Source organism: Delphinapterus leucas, chromosome 6 (assembly GCF_059928025.1).
Source record: "Delphinapterus leucas isolate spDelLeu-1000000601 "Yukka" chromosome 6, BTC_Dleu_Yukka2, whole genome shotgun sequence".
Classification (NCBI taxonomy): Eukaryota; Metazoa; Chordata; class Mammalia; order Artiodactyla; family Monodontidae; genus Delphinapterus; species Delphinapterus leucas.
This window is the reverse complement of record NC_143134.1, coordinates 99,335,409-99,352,499: the sequence shown is the minus strand read 5'-3', so window position 1 is coordinate 99,352,499 and position 17,091 is coordinate 99,335,409. Positions and strand designations below refer to the sequence as shown.

The window sequence follows — 17,091 nt, the reverse complement described above, 5'->3', positions numbered from 1 at the left end:
AGGTGCAAGCATTAAGACAAAAGGGAATAGTGTCTCTACTCAGCATAGGATTGAAAAAACAGGCCAAGACTAGGAAGCAGAAATTCTAGTTTTATGTCTGCCATCAACTACATGCATCTCTTCAGGCTTCTGATTCCTCATCACAGGGCTGGTGTTTCCTCTAAACCACCTCAGTTAAGAAAATACTTTAAAATCTCTATGTAGGAAGAGACAAGAATCCATGGGCAACTCAAGATCCACCTTACCGACATCTACAATGACAGTGCTCAGTATTTCTTCTCAAGAACAAAGAAAAGAATTTTCTCCACAAAATTCACATATCAAGTCTATTTTTAACACACATTTTTCTGGTTACTAGTGAGGCTAGTTAATTTACAATTTCCTATTCATATCCTTTGTTGCTTTTTAATTGGGTCATCCTCTCTTTACTGATCTGTAGAGCTCTTTATATAATCTGAATATTAATCTTTCTTCTCCTGTTGCTTATTTATAGTGTCTTTTGACATATAAGGTCTTCTGTATTCTTCAATTTTGGTATTTTATTTAAAATACAGATAAACTGAAATTTAATTTCACAGGAATGATTCCAAGTACATTAATACACATAATCAGTATAAATGGTTTCATTCCAATAGATTAAAAAAGATGCTCAGCTTGATGGGAAAACTGAAGAAACACGTGGACCCCTATCTTGCACCACTCACAAAAATTAACTTGAAATGGATCAAAGACTTAAACATAAGGTCTGATACCATAAAACTCCTGGAAGAAAGTGTAGGGAAGAAAGTCAGAGATTTTGGTCATGGCAATAATTTTCTGGGCATGATGCCAAAAGCACAAAAAATAAAACAAAAAAAATGGACAAATGGGACTACACCAAACTCAAAAGCACTGCACAGCAAGAAACAAATAACAAAATGAAAAGAATTCCACAGAATGGAACAAACTACAGAATGAGAGAAAAATTTTGAAAACCATATATCAGATATGGGGTTCATATCCAAAATACATAAAGAACTCAGTCAACTCAATAACAAAAAACCAAACAATCTGATTAAAAATCAGCAGAGTAAACCAACATTTCTACAAAGAGGACATCGAAATAGCCAACAGACAGATGAAAAGATGCCCAACATCACTAAGCATCAGGGAAATGCAAATCAAAACGAGGTATTACCTCACACCTGTTAGAAGAGCTATCATCAAGAAGACAAGAAACAAGAGGGGCTGGTGAGGTTGTGGTGAAAAAAAGAATCCTTATACAGTGTTGGTGGGAATGTAAATTGGTCCAACCACTATGGAGTATATGGAAGTTCCTTAAAAAATTAAAAATAGATCTACCATATGATCCAGCAATTCCACTTTTGGGTATATACCCAAAGAAAATGAAAACAGGATTTTGACAAGACATATGCACTCCCATCTCTACAGCAGCACTATTCACAATAGCTAAGATATGGAAACAATCCAAAATGCCCACCAATGGATGAATGAATAAAAAAGACGTGACCCATATACACAATATTATTCACCCATGAGAAAGAAGATATCCTGCCATCTGCAACAACATGATGAACCTTGAGAACATTATGCTAAGTATGCTATCACTTATATGTGGAATCTAAAAACCTAAACTTATAAAAAAAAAAAGTATTTTACCTTGGTGGTTACCAAGGGTATGGGGCGTGGGGGAGATAAGAGTGATGGTGTTTAAGAGTACGAACTTCTAATGAGTAGTAAATAAGCCATAGAGATCTAATGCACAGTATAATGAACACAGACAATAACACTGTACTGCTAATCATGTAATCCGATAAATATCGTTACACTGGCAATCATATTACAATATATAAGTGTATCGGAGTAACACCCTGTACACCTTATACAATGTCACACAAACTAATTCAATAAAAAATTTTTAAATTCAAAAAACAAAACAAAACAAAACAAAACAAATACAGCCAGTTACATAATACTTACAAAAGATAAAACTAATAAGTAAAACTATCTAACATCACTGGATGGAGAAATATATAAAGCAAATGTGAAAAAACAGAGGACTGAATATTAATAACATTCAAACGACTGTTCATTCTCTGCTTTTATTTGTACAATGTTTCTGACAATCAATTTGTATACACTACAGTTTGTAAGATGGCAATTTCTAAAACTAAAGAATGTCACAGTACACAAGAAAATGGCATATTAATTTCAGCATTTAATGCATACCTGCATAAATTAATTTTTGACCTGCTACAGGAAAGGCATCTTTACCCTTTTCAGATTCAATCTTCTCTTTCAGTGCTCTTACCTATAGGAAAAAATTTTTTGATTTTTGAAAAAGTCTAAACAAATGAAAATCCAGAATCTGAACAAATGATGCAAGATAAAAATTTTATACATACTATTAATGACTCCAAAAACTTCAAAGATCATGTCTTTATAATATTACGTCAGAAAGACCTATTATTAACAACCCATACTACTAGGTAGAAGTATAAACGTATAAACTGTTTTACCATCTGTTCCACGTACACAGTTTTTTAAAAAAAGACTTTATCAGTTGACTTTATAAGTCTATTCAAAATAAAGGTTTCAAAAGCAGAAAGTTTTGATTCTCACTATAAAGTTTATGGGCTTATTTCTCACAGAGTAAGAAAGTAAAGAAAAGCTCTCTAATCTAAAAGGTCTAAGAAATAAAGTGGTCTTGTCCACAATAATAATAAAAAAAAAGTTAAATGTGAATGTTAAAAGGCAAATTATTCACTTTAAAAGTGGCTAATGTTTCATTATAATCACCTGAGGGAGCTTTATAAAGACCAATTAAAATATAATTTCTGAGGGTGGGTCTGGACATCAATATTTTTGAAAAGCTTTACAGTTGGTTTCAAAGTTCGGCCAAACTTGAGAACCACTGTATTACTTCAATGATCTTGAACAGGTAGCTCAGTTTTTCTCAACATCAGTCTCATCTATAAAGAGGGACTGGAATACATGATCTTTATGGTCTTCCAACCCTAAAATTACATGACCACAGGTTCATTATGAAGTATTGATACTTAGAAAAAGAGTGCAATCAATTTCTGAAGTAGGGTGGCATAGGAGTAAAAAAAAAAAAAGGCAAGGAGACATAATGGAACTAAATTTCACTACTTTAAATGACCAAGAATCAAGGGGGAAAATTCCATTTCCTTCAGTTCCCAGAATTCTTCTAAAAATTGTCTGGGGCTTCCCTGGTGGTGCAGTGGTTGAGAGTCCGCCTGCCGATGCAGGGGACACAGGTTCGTGCCCTGGTCCGGGAAGATCCCACATGCCGTGCAGCGGCTGGGCCCATGAGCCATGGCCGCTGAGCCTGTGCGTCCGGAGCCTGTGCTCCGCAACGGGAGAGGCCACAACAGTGAGAGGCCCGCGTATCGCAAAAAAAAAAAAAAAAAAAATTGTCTGAACTGATAGCTCTGAGCTTTAAGTGGTAAACTGTCACGATAGGGACACAAAAGGTAGGGTTCCTCCCCAAATCACATTGCTACTATAAGTAGTAGCTGAAATCCAAAACCAGCTCTTCTGACTCCAAGCTTTAGAGCAGAGTATTTTGCAAATGCCACATAAATCACCCTTGCTATACTGATCTTCCTGAAGTGGGCCAGTAGCATCACTGCTATTGTGATATCCCCAAAGTGGAAATCCATCACAAGAATCTCAACCCGCTATATACATGATTAAGAGTGGGAAAGGAGGACAAACAACAACAAAAAAACCCTCTAGTCATTTTACTACTAAATAACATTGCTTCAAAAAATCAAAACTGTGATTAAAGAATACTAAAACATAACAATGAGAACTCTACATAACAATACCTATAAGATGTGGTTAAAAAAGTAATCATAGACTAACACTAAACATGTTTATTATTAAACAAGGAAAATTAATAAACTAAGCACGCAACTCAAATAGAAATAACAAGACACATAACAAAAGAAAAAAGGCAAATAAAAAATTAAGAGAAATGGTAGAAAATGGTTCTTGTGCCAACAGAAAAATGGACTAATGACAGGGGCAGGCAATTCACAATTATACACCCAATAAAAAGAAAAGCTCAACATCATTAGTAACCAAAAGCACAAATTTTAATGTCAGACATCATTAATCCAATAGACGGTCATACTGGAAAAGACTGTCTTGAACAATTTTTGGTGTTAAGTGTGAAGAGACACACTCTCAGAACGAGGGTATCAAATGATATAATGTTTTGTGGGCAATATGCCAGGACACCTTGACATTTTGGGGGCAGAGGGTGTGTGTGTGTGCGTGTGTGGATTCAACGCAGCAAAACCACCTTGGGTCATGTGTCAAAGAAAATACGTGAACTTTTGTAGTATTTGAAGTATATCTCAATAAAGATGAAAAAAATACCTTGTAGGAAACAATCCTGTTTACAACTGCATCAAAAAAAAAGAAAATAAGTGAACCAGACTTTGGAACCAGGTTCCCTGACCTGTCCAAACTTCTGGCTTTGTTCCTTAACCTCAACCCAATGATCTTTACTTCCAATCCACTTAAGTCATCTACTCACAGTCATTCAGGACACAGGCTGAATCTCATCATCCCCAAAATGCTCTTTGAAATGGTAAGTGCCAATCTCCTATTGCCACCAGCTCTCTCAGTAACTGTTCACTACACCTGATCTTGCATCTCATTACAACTTTGTTTCCTTGAGCCTCTTACTTTCATCCATTCTGATCTTTACTGCAAGCTCTATTCAGCTTAGACAATAATGCCACTGCTTCTATCACTTTCTTCCTAACATCACAGACTTGTTTGCCTTTCTGTTGCTCCTACCAGGTAAAACTCCACATCTGGACCAGCACAGTTGAATTTGTCAGTACTCAAAATAAAATTTACTTCAACCACTGTGGTGTCATACTCTTCTACCTCACTTAGCTAACACATCTCACCTTTAATGTCTAACCAGCTGCCTATCCACATTTATATCCAGTCTTCTAAATGTTACTGGAGAAAAAGAACGACACCCCCAATCCTTCTGTTCCCCTGGTTAGCCCTCTCCTCCCTCCTCCAAGAGGTTGTTTGAAACCTGTACTCTCCTCTAAATCTGATTCCCAACACTCCCCCCCAACCCCCTGCAGATGACCATTTTCTACTTCAAGGTACAGAAGACACCACAGGAACTCACACCCTCAACTTTCTACTACCAAACTGACACATGGTTTTTTGCATCCAGATCCACCTAATCTCAATCTTCTTCCCTACTAAATGAAAGCTATCCCTCTCTTCAAATCTAATTCCTTTCTTCAGTACCTTGCTAGATTCATTATGTTTCCTACTCCCCCACCCCGCCGAGTTGTATTTTCAACCTCTCCCTCAAAGCCAGTTCATTTCCATTCACACTTAAACAGACCCAATTCTCTATCATCTTAAAAACACACAAAATCCCCCACAGTCTCCTCCTCCTCTTAGTCTCAAGTAATTTTCAAAAAATTAACTATACATTGTCTTTACTTACTCATAACCCCACACTTACTACTCCAGGGTGCAACACAATGCTGATAAACTGAAGCACAGACTTTGTTCTCATTCTGCAGCTTATTTTCTGCAGTAGTGCTACTCCCACAATTCCATTAAGACTGCCCTCACCAGTACCACTAAATTCAGCAACATCATCATCAGATACTTCTTAGTCCTTCTCTGTAGTATTACTTGACCTCTCTGCCACATTTGACAGTACTAACTCATCTCTCCTTTACGCACTGTTTTCCTTTGGCTTCCATAACACTACACTCTTCTGGTTTTCCTCCTCTCTCTTTGTTCACTCCTTTTTGAAATCCTCTTCCTTGGCGAGACCTTTAAGTGTTACTTAGGGCTATGCCCAAGACTGCCTTTTCTTCTACACAGACTTCTAGGATAATCCATTTCATCTACTCCTAGTTTTAAGAACCATTCATATGTCATGTGTATCTCTAGCCCAGCTCTCTCCTGACTCTCTACTTGATGCCTTCACTGGATGTCCCATAGGCATATCAACCATAACGTAATTGCTGAAAGATGGTTTCTAGACTACTTTGTCTAAGTCTTCCCTAACTCAATCAAATTGAGCACACTTTAAAACAGCTATAAAGAAAGGCCTTCTTTCTGGATGTTGCAAAGAAGGAAAAGGTAGCAACTCTGCACATGGTTTCCCTCGGAAAGGTTATGTCCAGCAGCCAATGTAGTTACGACTCCTCTGTGCTGCACCCCGTGCCAATACTTCCAGTAAGTCATCTCAACAGGATGGATCTAAAATTGAGCACTATGATCCCAGTAAATAACCAGGCTTCTCCAAGGCTAACAAATAAGAAGCAGGAACTAAACTTTCATTTTGCTGCTTATTTCCCCCTAGATAAAGAATGGGAGTTTATCATTGATTCAACTAGAGAAAATGCATGGTTAACACTCAAGAAGTCAAATTTTTTCTAGCCACATACTTCTCTCTTACGAAATTGTGCATTTTAAAAGAAAAATATACTCAACATCTAATACTAAACATAGTTGACGTGGTTTTTATTTTTTCCCCAAAAGGGAGATAATCACTATGAAAAAGTGCCAACACAAAAGCAGATCAGTTATCCTTTTTCATCCCATTCCCTTGCGAGGTATTTGTCTCTTCCTTCTCCTATATTCCTCACATTAAATCATTTATCCAGTTGTTCCAACTTAACCATCTAACTACCTCCCAATGTGAACACTATATTGCATCCCATGGCACTACCCTAGTTCAGGCCAACCACCATTAAAAGTAGTTGTTTCGGGCTTCCCTGGTGGCGCAGTGGTTGAGAGTCCGCCTGCAGATGCAGGGGACACGGGTTCGTGCCCCGGTCCAGGAAGATCCCACATGCCGCAGAGTGGCTGGGCCCGTGAGCCATGGCCGCTGAGCCTGTGTGTCCGGAGCCTGTGCTCCGCAACGGGAGAGGCCACAACAGTGAGAGGCCCGCGTACCACAAAAAAAAAATTAGTAAGAGCAAATAAGTTTTGGCAGTTAAACCATTAGCAAAAGGAAACAGAGACCTAAAGCCAAATATGTTTACAAAAGAATTTCATAGATTTACGCTATGGGCAAAGCTTTTTCCTCTTTGGTTCCTTGGGTGGTATCCTTCCATTTGAGAAACTGGTGCAGGCACCAAGGAGTATTTCCTGAATCTCTTCCACAAAGTCAGTTTCTGCTAATTCTAAAAACAGAATTATGAAGATGTTGGTTGACATCAGTGCAACAGGAAAAATCTCCCCACTGGACCCAAGGAATGAAAAAAATGTGGCACAAGAGTTTTTTTTTTTTTAACTGAAAGAATAACTAAGACTACAGTATTAATAATATGTGGATAAACAGTAAACAAAGGCAACCAATTCTCAAATTAGGGTTATGATCCAAAAGGCTACTTTTTAAAATATAATTTTAAATACAGAATTAATTTCCCCCACAGAAACTATGGTATTCAGGCTCCTAAACCTACCTATTTACGCCAATTTAATCTCTTCTATTATAAAATATATCCCTAACAGTATGGTTTCAACAATCAAAACAGACACAGACTTTGAAGATTGAAAAGTAGAAACTCCCAAGTTACTTGTAAATTTTCAGGTTTCTATATAGGCAGAAAATGGATCTAACATACTACAAAGAAGCCACCTACCTCATTCAACCAGAAGTGTGTGGCAGAGAGGGCAGAGGGAGAGACAAATAACAATTTTTATCTACCTGTTGAAGTATCTAGGACCTATTCGTACATATTAGTCATTTGTAGTTGGTCTACTTCCTCTGCTGGAATAGGTATATGTAATGTTAAAGGGTTTATAAAGTTCATTCTATTATAAAATTAGCTCTTTGAGACATTACACAAGGAATGTATTTATCCAAACTTATAGGCAACAGACATGGTGTCCTTCAGCAGGATTCACTGTTCTACAGCAGGCTTAAATTTAGCACATTTCTTTCCAAAGGCAACAGAAATTTTATACATTATCTATCAAATAATCTCAATTTCCAATAAGCTAAAGGCAGAACACTGCTCTCAACACTGAAACTGCTGATTACATCAAGCTAAGAAAATGAGGATATCTCACGTACACAAACCTTGTTCAAAAAGGACAGTGAAAACACTGATCAAAATAACTGTAAACAGGACTTGTTAAAAAACAAATTGCATAGATTTATTTCTGATTTCACAATTCACCAAAAGTTTTTCAGATCCATAATCTCATCTGATTTTCAGATCAACTCTACGAGGAAGGCAGGTAAAATATTATTACTCCCATTTTACTCACAAGAAAAGAGATTTAAGTACTATGCTCAAGGGCACAGGGCAACTATAAAGGGGGAGAAAATTCTCCTCTAGTTTAGGAATAGCATGATGTATTTGAAAGAGCAAGATGTTAAAAAAAAAAAAAGCAAACAGACTCAAGAGCTACTCTTAAGTTCTGATGTAAGGCAGAGGGAGAAATGGAGGAGTAGACAAATGTGGAGACAAGGGAGCGTTTTATTAAGACAAGGAAAATGTTTAGATACTCTAGAAATGGAAAAATTGGGCTTCCCTGGTGGCACAGTGGTTGGGAATCTGCCTGCCAATGCAGGGGGACACGGGTTCGAGCCCTGGTCCGGGAGGATCCCACGTGCCACGCAGCAACTAAGCCCGTGCGCCATAACAGGAGAAGCCACTGCAGTGAGAAGCCCGAGCACCACAGACAAGAGTGGCCCCCTGCTCGCCGCAGCTAGGGAAAGCCCGCGCAGAGCAGCAAAGAGCCAATGCAGAAATAAATTAAATAAATTTAGAAATGGAAAAATCAATGATGTAGAAAAGGAGAACTGATGGAGTGATGTCCTTCATAAACGACAAGAGTTTAGGATGCTGTGGTAAAGTGGGGGGGGGATTGGCCTTAGATAGCACCATCCACGATACATAGCTACCTCCACAATAAAAGGAGGCTAGCAGGTAGGGAGTTCCAGTAGCATCTTGTAAAAGTTCTGTCCCGACTGTTTCTATATTTTCAATAAAACCTAAAATCTAGGGTCACTGATTGAAAATAAAGAGAGAAGATGATATGAAATCTGCCTATGACAGTGGAAAAGTGAATAGTGAAATGTATGACTGTCACTACAAGGGCCTGATTACGATTATTGTTCAGGAATTTAAGTGAGACAAGTCAAGGTGCCTATGTGTTCGCCTTCTAGCTGCACAGGTACAAACACAGACTTGAATTTAATCATATTTGGAGTATTTCAAACAAGAATAATGGAGTGAGAGTGGGACCATGTTGTTAAGCACTGTCACTAAGCACTCTGTGTATCATATCAAACTCATAACCGTCAAGACAATCCTGTGAGGTTAGTACTTCCATGGCTGTGTTCTCTTTTTACACATGAGGAAACAGGCACAAAATCGGGTAACTTGCCAAAGGTCCCATCACACAGCAAGTACTAAGGCCAGGATTGAAACTTAGGCAGCCTGGCTCAAGAGACATGCTATACCTGGCCCTTGCAAAGGAGTGATTATAGTCACTGACTCTACCTCAGCTGGGCACGAGGGGAGGGCCAGTGAAAAGGAGTATGGATGGAATAGACTGCTAAGTCTCATTAGCATTGGAATCAGAGGGAAGTTAAAGTGGGATACTAAAAACTGATTACTGTGGATGGGGGGAAGAGCTACAGTTACTGGTTGTGATAAGAGCTAGTTACCAGTCATGAGTCTGAATAACTGAGGTAGAGTAGAAGGAAAGATCACTGGATGAGCGATTAAGGAACAGAAGGTCAGAGTATGGGCAAGAACATCATTCACAGACAGTGAAACTACCAAGGCCATTGCTGTATGACCCCAGGCAAGTTACCAATCATGCTGGTCTCCATTTCTTCTTTTTAAAACATACACTATTACATATTTTCCACAATTCTGGGGTGTGTGTGTGTGTGTGTGTGTGTGTGTGTTTTAAACGATGCCTACCATAGGCTGTGACGCTCAGAATTATTGTGATCATTTTCACATGTTTCCCACTCATTCCTCAATCCACTAAATTCTGGCCCTAACACTCCATGGAGACTACTCATTAGGGTCACTAATGACCTCCAAGTTGCCAAAACCAAAAGTCATGTTTCTTGTTTTTATCTTACTTTTGATTTCTCAAGCAGTAGATACATTTGACCTTTTCCTCCTCTTTGAAACTTTTTTCTTCTCTTGGATTCTTCCTACCTCAAAGGTTGCTCCTTAACTGGCCTCTTCAGTACTCAATCTCCACGTGTTATACCATCCCAGGCTTCAGCCCTAAGCCCCATCCCGCTACATTCTCACCAGGGTTCCTCAATTCCAGTAGCAGAGAAGTTAATTAAACATAAGGGATAATCTAGGCACTTGGACTCAATTTTGCAAGGCATGGGCACTGAAAAAGACTGTGGCAAGATGATCTCATCCAGTCCAATGGATTGAGGTCAAACATATATGCTGCTTATTGTCATGTCTCTAACTCCAGCCCAAATGCCCCTTTGGGACGGAAATTCATAGCAAATCTCCTTGTCATTTCCACCTGAATGTTTAATAGGCATCTTAAACTTAAGTCTTGAGTTTCCACCCCAACCCCTAAACCTGCCCCTCTCCCATCCCTCCACATCTCAGGAAAGAACACAAGTATTCACACAAGTTATACAACCAAAACCTATGTTTAATCTTTGATTTCTCAATTTTCCCCACTCCAACGCATCAAAAAATTCTCTCAACTCCATCCTCCCAATCATATCTCAAATCCCTCCACCTCTCTTTGTATCTCCACTCTTACTTCCCTGGTCAAAGCCTTGACCTCTTAAGACTGTTGTGCAAGCCTTCTAAATGGTCTTCCTACTATCTATTCTCCAAACAGCAAAGTAACCTTTTAAAATCATAAAAAAAATAATTTTTCTCCTCTGCTTAAAAGCCCCCAAAGGCCTCCTATTTTACACTGAAAACCTTCAGTTTATTACAAAGCCCTACAGGCCCTGGCCCCTTGCCTAACTCTAATCCCTTACCTCTCTTCTCCTTTAACTACTAGATCAACAATACAGGCCTTTTTTGATTCCCAAAACACACTCTTAAAGGTCTTTCCCTACAGAAAACACTCTCCCCATCTCTGAGTGCTTACTATTCAGATCTCAGTTTAAATGTCACCTTATTTAGAAAGGCCTTCTGTGACCAATTTAAAAGTAGCCACCCAGTCACACACTATCAAATTACCTCACCCTATTTCAATTCTCTACATAACTCTTACCACTATCTGTTTTTTAAAATTTGCTTTCGACTAATTTATTCCACTATAATGTACACACCATGACAGCAAGACCTGATATTTTTAGTAAGTATTCAACAAACATTAAATAAATCAACATGCAAACACTGAGGGATCACTGACTTGGCAATTCACCAAAAAATGTATTTAATTCATTCAAAAGAAAGATCTTTATTAAATGCCTACTGTGTGCCAAGTATAGAAAGAGCAAAGGTCTGATACAAACCACACCAGGTTTCCCAGGTACTACAGTATTTTGTTTTACCAATATGCCAAGAAATGTTAGTTTTACCTCTGTGATACAGTGTTTTAATATGTTTACTGCTTAATGTTTTAATAATCTAGGGAACTTCCATAATAAGGTACTATCTTCAGCACAACTCTGTTAAAATACAATAAGCCACAATGGGAACAATTTGCTAATAAATGATGGCTAGTAAATCCCATGTACAAGACTAGTACTCAAGTAGTATTTTATAGCATAATCACCATTACACAAATATACCACAAAGTGAGGTTAATCCTTTGCAGATTACTGCATAGCATATTAGATATACTGTCTATAGAAATTAAAACTACTGTATCTTCACAATTCTCTTACCAAAAACTTCCAATGTATACACATAACTTTGATGTCACTTATATAATACAATCATATTTCAGCTTATGCATTTAAAGTCTCACCTGAAACTTACTGTTGGTTTTTTCCCCAGTTATTCTATGAGGAGATGAATTATTATTGTAATAATAAAATCACTGTTTTGTAATGGTTAACACTAAAGGCAGTGCATGGTAATGGTCAAGTAAGTGGTACAAAATGGCAAATGAATGTTAAGAAAGTTTCACTTGTTAAAAAAGAGGCAAGGGAGGACTTTCAACATCCAAACACTAAAGCAAATACAAACACCTTAAAAACAAATCCTCTTGCTTTTTCTACTTTGTGCATCTACTCTATAGCCACTGACGGAGCTAAGACTATGTCAATATGGCTCCCAAGAAGACCCAGACCATGTCCCCCATGTCCCTGTACTCCTCCAGTTCTGCCAGTCAAAGTTCACTGAACACTCACTTGTTGAGCAAATGATTCACTCCCATGATTCCTCTTATCTCTCAGTCCTTTCACTCATTTTCGCTCCTGCTCGTCTCAAGCTCACAAGTTTCTATACCGGCCACCTCAAGTTACTTAAGTTCCTTAAGGTTTCTTAGTTCCTTCTAGGTAAAAATAAAACCTTTGAGCGGCCAAAATAGAGGTCTTAGAGACCAAAATCTGTTCATTTTATGTGAAATCTCCCTAGAGGTCTCAGTAAAATCCTATTTTTTCCCCTTTATTTTAGATCTATTTCTAATATCCTTGGTTATCTAGTTTTCACAAATTACAAACAGGACACTTACAGTCTCCCTCTATCTATGTAATTTTCATTGCTTCTTTTCTTACTGGAATTTTCTCAAATACTGTATCAAAAATAAATATTTAATTAAAAATCACTATAAAGATGGAATTAAAATAGTTCTAACTTTTTTCCCATTTTTAAAATTTAAGTCCATTAAAGTAAAAACCCACAAGTCATTTTAATGTAAATGTTCCAGTATATCCAGATTAAGTGTTTTCATCTCTTGTCCCAGCCTAACAATGTTAGCTTTTATATTTACATAAACAGCAACAAAATTATATTTGGACAAACAGCAACAAAAAGCTAAAGAAGCAACTCTCTGTAACAACTGAGCTTTCTGAAAATATACGTCTAGAAGTATGTTTCATATAACTTAAATCCCCTTGGAAATAAACTGGAAAATAGCAAGTACAGTTAAGAATCTATACAAATACAATATTCGCTCTAAGATAAAGAATGCATAAAATGCCTAAAGAGCTATACAAACTTTATAGAACATAAATAATTCAGTGGAGTTGTAGAAAGTCACTGCATAACTTCAATAAATCCACAGATGTTTACAAAAAAAAATCCTTTAGGTTTCAATAATCTTGGAATTAATTGTGAATATAAGCTGGTAAAGTTCCTGCAGCACCAACACGTGTCACTACAAAAATCCAAAGTCAATAACATTTTATGAAAAGTTTTGTCTGAAAACATTAAACAGCTGCATTAACTTTCATCCTTTAACTTCTAAGTATACACCAAGCAGTAAAGGAATACTCAGGAAGAATATGATTTTTGTTAGTAATAGCAATCCACAGGGTGTTGTCAATTACTTCTGAGAACACTGAATTTCTCATCTAAAACTGCTATCTCCTGCACCTTTAAGAATTTACCACACAGCATATTTACACATATAATTAAATATCTTGAACTAAAATCATTTAGTACCACAATTCCAAAAAGGTTGGGAACTACTTTTTTTAAATAATTAAAAGTGTAGAAAACTTTAGATTAAATGATATAGGTAAAACATAACCCTATACCCTCACTCAAAGGTATGGAGAGATTAATAATCGATTCCATTTACTGACCACCAATTAAATAATATTTAATCTTCACATCTTTGCAAAACAGGCACATAGCAAATAAGTTAGAGCCACACATGGGAGCTCAGGATTACTTAATTAACTAACACTAAGGCCCCAGATCTCCACCAAAATTGAATCACCTATTTTTAAAAATATAGATGGGCTGAAAGTTGCTGCTTTAAATACAGCCTTATGACAACCTCAATGGTGTACAGCATCACAATTCCAGAACACAAGTAAGTTTACACTGAATGGCATTTTTAGATCTTGGCAAAAAGTTGTACTGATTTCAACACAGTGCCTTTTTGCACTCACAAATACACAGGATGACATGAGAATTTAACACGTGAACTTCTGAGGTGTTCACGAGTTTACAGAAGAGATTCAAAGTTTTTATTTTCTTTTTTTCTCCCCTGAAAGGCTATTACTTGGGGTTTGGGTGCAGAGTTCCGACTCCTACAACTTCAAGACTTCTAACACAGGGAACTCATTAATCTGGAGTTAAGTTTGAGCCTGGATTTGAAGGGCTCTAACCCAACAAACTTCACCACCAAAGAGGGCTCAAAGGGCAATCTACACATGGGTGTGGGTTGGGTGGCGGGAGAACTGCAGCGAAACGATTCAAGATATAGGCAAATAAAAGGGTCACCAATTCTGCGGCGAAGGGGGCAAAGAATGCATTTTCACCACCCCTCACCACTCGCCTCTCACTGTGCAGCAGACGGAATCTGATACTTTTTATTTAAGGCTCATTATCTCCAGTTAGCGCTTCCTAGACCTCAGCGCCTAACCAGGTCCACTGAGGAACAGTGGTGACGCCGACATCTCCCTCCCCAACCCATGCACCCACCATCGGGGAGCCCGGCTAGACCGCCGAGGCAGCCCTGACCTCCCCTCCCCCTCTGGCCCCTCCGCCGAGAGCGCCCAGGCCGAGGCCTCCCGTGCCCAGCGGGCGTGTACTCCACGCCATCTGCCACCAGGGCTTCGGTGTCCGACCACTGCTTCCCCTTACTCCTGCCACAAAGCCCACAGCCAACTCTGAAGGTCCGGTGGGCCGCTTGCCGCCGGGCCCCCGGGCCCTGCCCGCGCTCGGAGCCCGCAGGCCTCATCCAGCGCCCGGGGCCCAAGACCCCGCTCGCCGGGCCCTCTAGGGTGTACCGGAGGTCTCCCCGCTCGGGCGCGCCGCCGGGCCCCTCTAGAAGCTGAGGCCGGGGCCCCGCACACGGCCCCGCCGCACCGCCCCAAGCCCAGGCCCGGTGGGCGCCTCGCGCGCCTCCCCTGCCCGGTGCCGGGCTCCGCGCTCCCGCCGCACTCACCGTCTCGTCTGGGTCGATGTCGATCTTGAAGGTCTGCTGCTGTAGGGTCTTCAGGGTGACCAGCATGGTGCCGCCGCGCAGCTCCGCTGCCGGGCCTGCTCCGGGTGCTGGCCGCTGGGCGGGGTCTGTGGCCTGGCGGGGCCCCGGGGTCGCCCGCGCTCCTCGCGCACTAGGGAGGAAAGCGGTGGGGGTGGGGGCTTGTCACATTCGCCCTGCAGAGCGGCCTCTCCCCCAGACCTGGCCCCGGGCCGCGCCGCTGCCTCCGCGACTGCGGCCTTCCTCGCGAGCACGAGCCACCGTGCTTCCTCACGAGCCCGGCGCCAGCCACTAAGTCTGCAGGAAGCGCCAGGGGCTCTGCGAGATGAGCAGAGAATCCGCTACCTCACCACAGGATGGTAGCCGCCATCATCGTGACTCGCCGAGACGCACCCCCTCCCCCACCCGAAAAACCTGGGGGATGGGGTCGGGCCGGCTGAACGCGCAGGCGTAGGGTGCGGCGAGCCTGTGCGCAGGCGCAGCCAAGAACTCCGCCCCGGAATTGGGGCGGGGCGGCGCGGATTACCGTTTTGGAATGTCGGCGGCCTGGATTGCGCGTGCGCAGGCGCAGTCAGTGGGCGTCTCGGGGTTCTCGCGGCTTCCATGGAGAGTCTGCGGCCGGGGCGTTCTCCAGCCCGCCGCGGTTCGGCCTACGTCCAGACTCCGCCCACGTCCAGGCTCCGCCCTGTTGTCTGAGTTGCGCAATCCATAGCCGGGGAAGCGCTACGTGGAGACCAGACTGAGTGGATGCGGAGACCTGGAGCTGGGGAACTAGAGGGCGGTAGGTCGGGGCGGGGTTTAAGTGAAAGGATTGTGACAGCCACAGTAGTGGGCCGGCGCTTGCAGGGCGCTCGCTGTGTGGCTGAGTCCTTGTGCTGGCGACTGATTCTTTTATTCTGAGAGCACTGATTCCAGCGCTAGACTGCCTTGATGGACCTTGAGCCTAAATACAAGGTCAAGTTATATCACTCCCCCGGGCAGAACTGTCCAGTGGTTCCTCATCTCACCCAGAGTAAAAGTCAAAGTTCTTAGAACTGGATACACAGCCCCTTCCTTTCATATCTTACTCTCACGGCTGGCCCTAGGCGTTGTTGGTGGATGTTAGACAAACGCTCTCACCTGAGAGCCTAACTTCGCCCTTGCTGTTTCCGCTCCGAGTCTTCTTTCCCTAGCTACCTGGGTGGCTCGCTGTCTCACCTCCTTCAAATCTTTGCTCAAATGTCGCCTTCTCAGAGAGGTCTACCCTGGATACCCGACTTAAAACAGCAACTTTCCTGGCTCCATTACCCTGGTGTTTTTCCTATAGCATTTATCATCTTCTAATTGCCATATAGTATACATATTTATTAGGTTTATCATCTTTCTCCTTTCAGTAAATCACAGACAAGCTGCACAAAGGCAAGGACTTTGTTGTATCGCCTGATGTACCCCTAGCACGAAGAAACATGTAATGCAGGCACAGTAAATATTTGTGAATGCGTAAATATGCTTTCGGTTTCTCATCAGTAAGATGGGGATAATAACAGCATTCAACTTCATTGATTATTGGAGGGGGGTGTTGAATAATGTATGTAAAATCTTAGTACCAGAAACATAGTAAGCATTCCCTAAGTAGATAGCTATTTGTAGTATGCCTATTTACAGATAAGAAAACTGAAGTATAGAGGTGATGAGTAATGTACCTGGAGTCACCCACCTGGTAAGTGGCAGGTCCAGAATTTGAATCCAAGCAGAATGACTCCAGAGCCTGTGTTCCTAGGTGCCTGACTATCCTGCCTCTTAATAGGGTTTGACTTAAAGTAGTTCAAGTATAAAGTTACAGTTAGGTCACTAGCTGTGTGACTGATTGCAGATTACCTCTCTGGACCAGCATCCTCACTGATAAAATGTCACTGCTTGGTTTTCTGTGGATATAATGCTTCCACGGAACTTTGCTGACCAGCCTCCCTCTCCACTAACCTGGTGTTGCCCCATTCACAGCACATA

General features: G+C 40.8%; 1 protein-coding gene and 1 pseudogene across 2 annotated transcripts in view; one reads left to right on the top strand and one right to left on the bottom strand.

Annotated features, from left to right (window-relative positions):
- The window catches only part of RAD23B (RAD23 nucleotide excision repair protein B), a 44,280-nt gene extending 28,439 nt beyond the window's left edge, over positions 1–15,841 (bottom strand). The window contains exons 1-3 of one of the 2 annotated variants that reach the window (XM_022579121.3): positions 15,632–15,841; positions 15,070–15,238; positions 2,230–2,311 (exon numbers count right to left, since the gene is read on the bottom strand). In XM_022579121.3, coding sequence (XP_022434829.1) covers positions 2,230–2,311; positions 15,070–15,135 — 148 coding nt within the window. In that variant the 5' untranslated portion in view covers positions 15,136–15,238; positions 15,632–15,841. Of the gene's footprint in view, positions 1–2,229; positions 2,312–15,069; positions 15,526–15,631 lie in introns of those variants that run through there. The other variant, XR_016393602.1, reaches the window with a different exon arrangement.
- Positions 15,431–17,091, top strand: part of LOC111177358 (large ribosomal subunit protein uL23 pseudogene) — a 63,627-nt pseudogene continuing 61,966 nt past the window's right edge.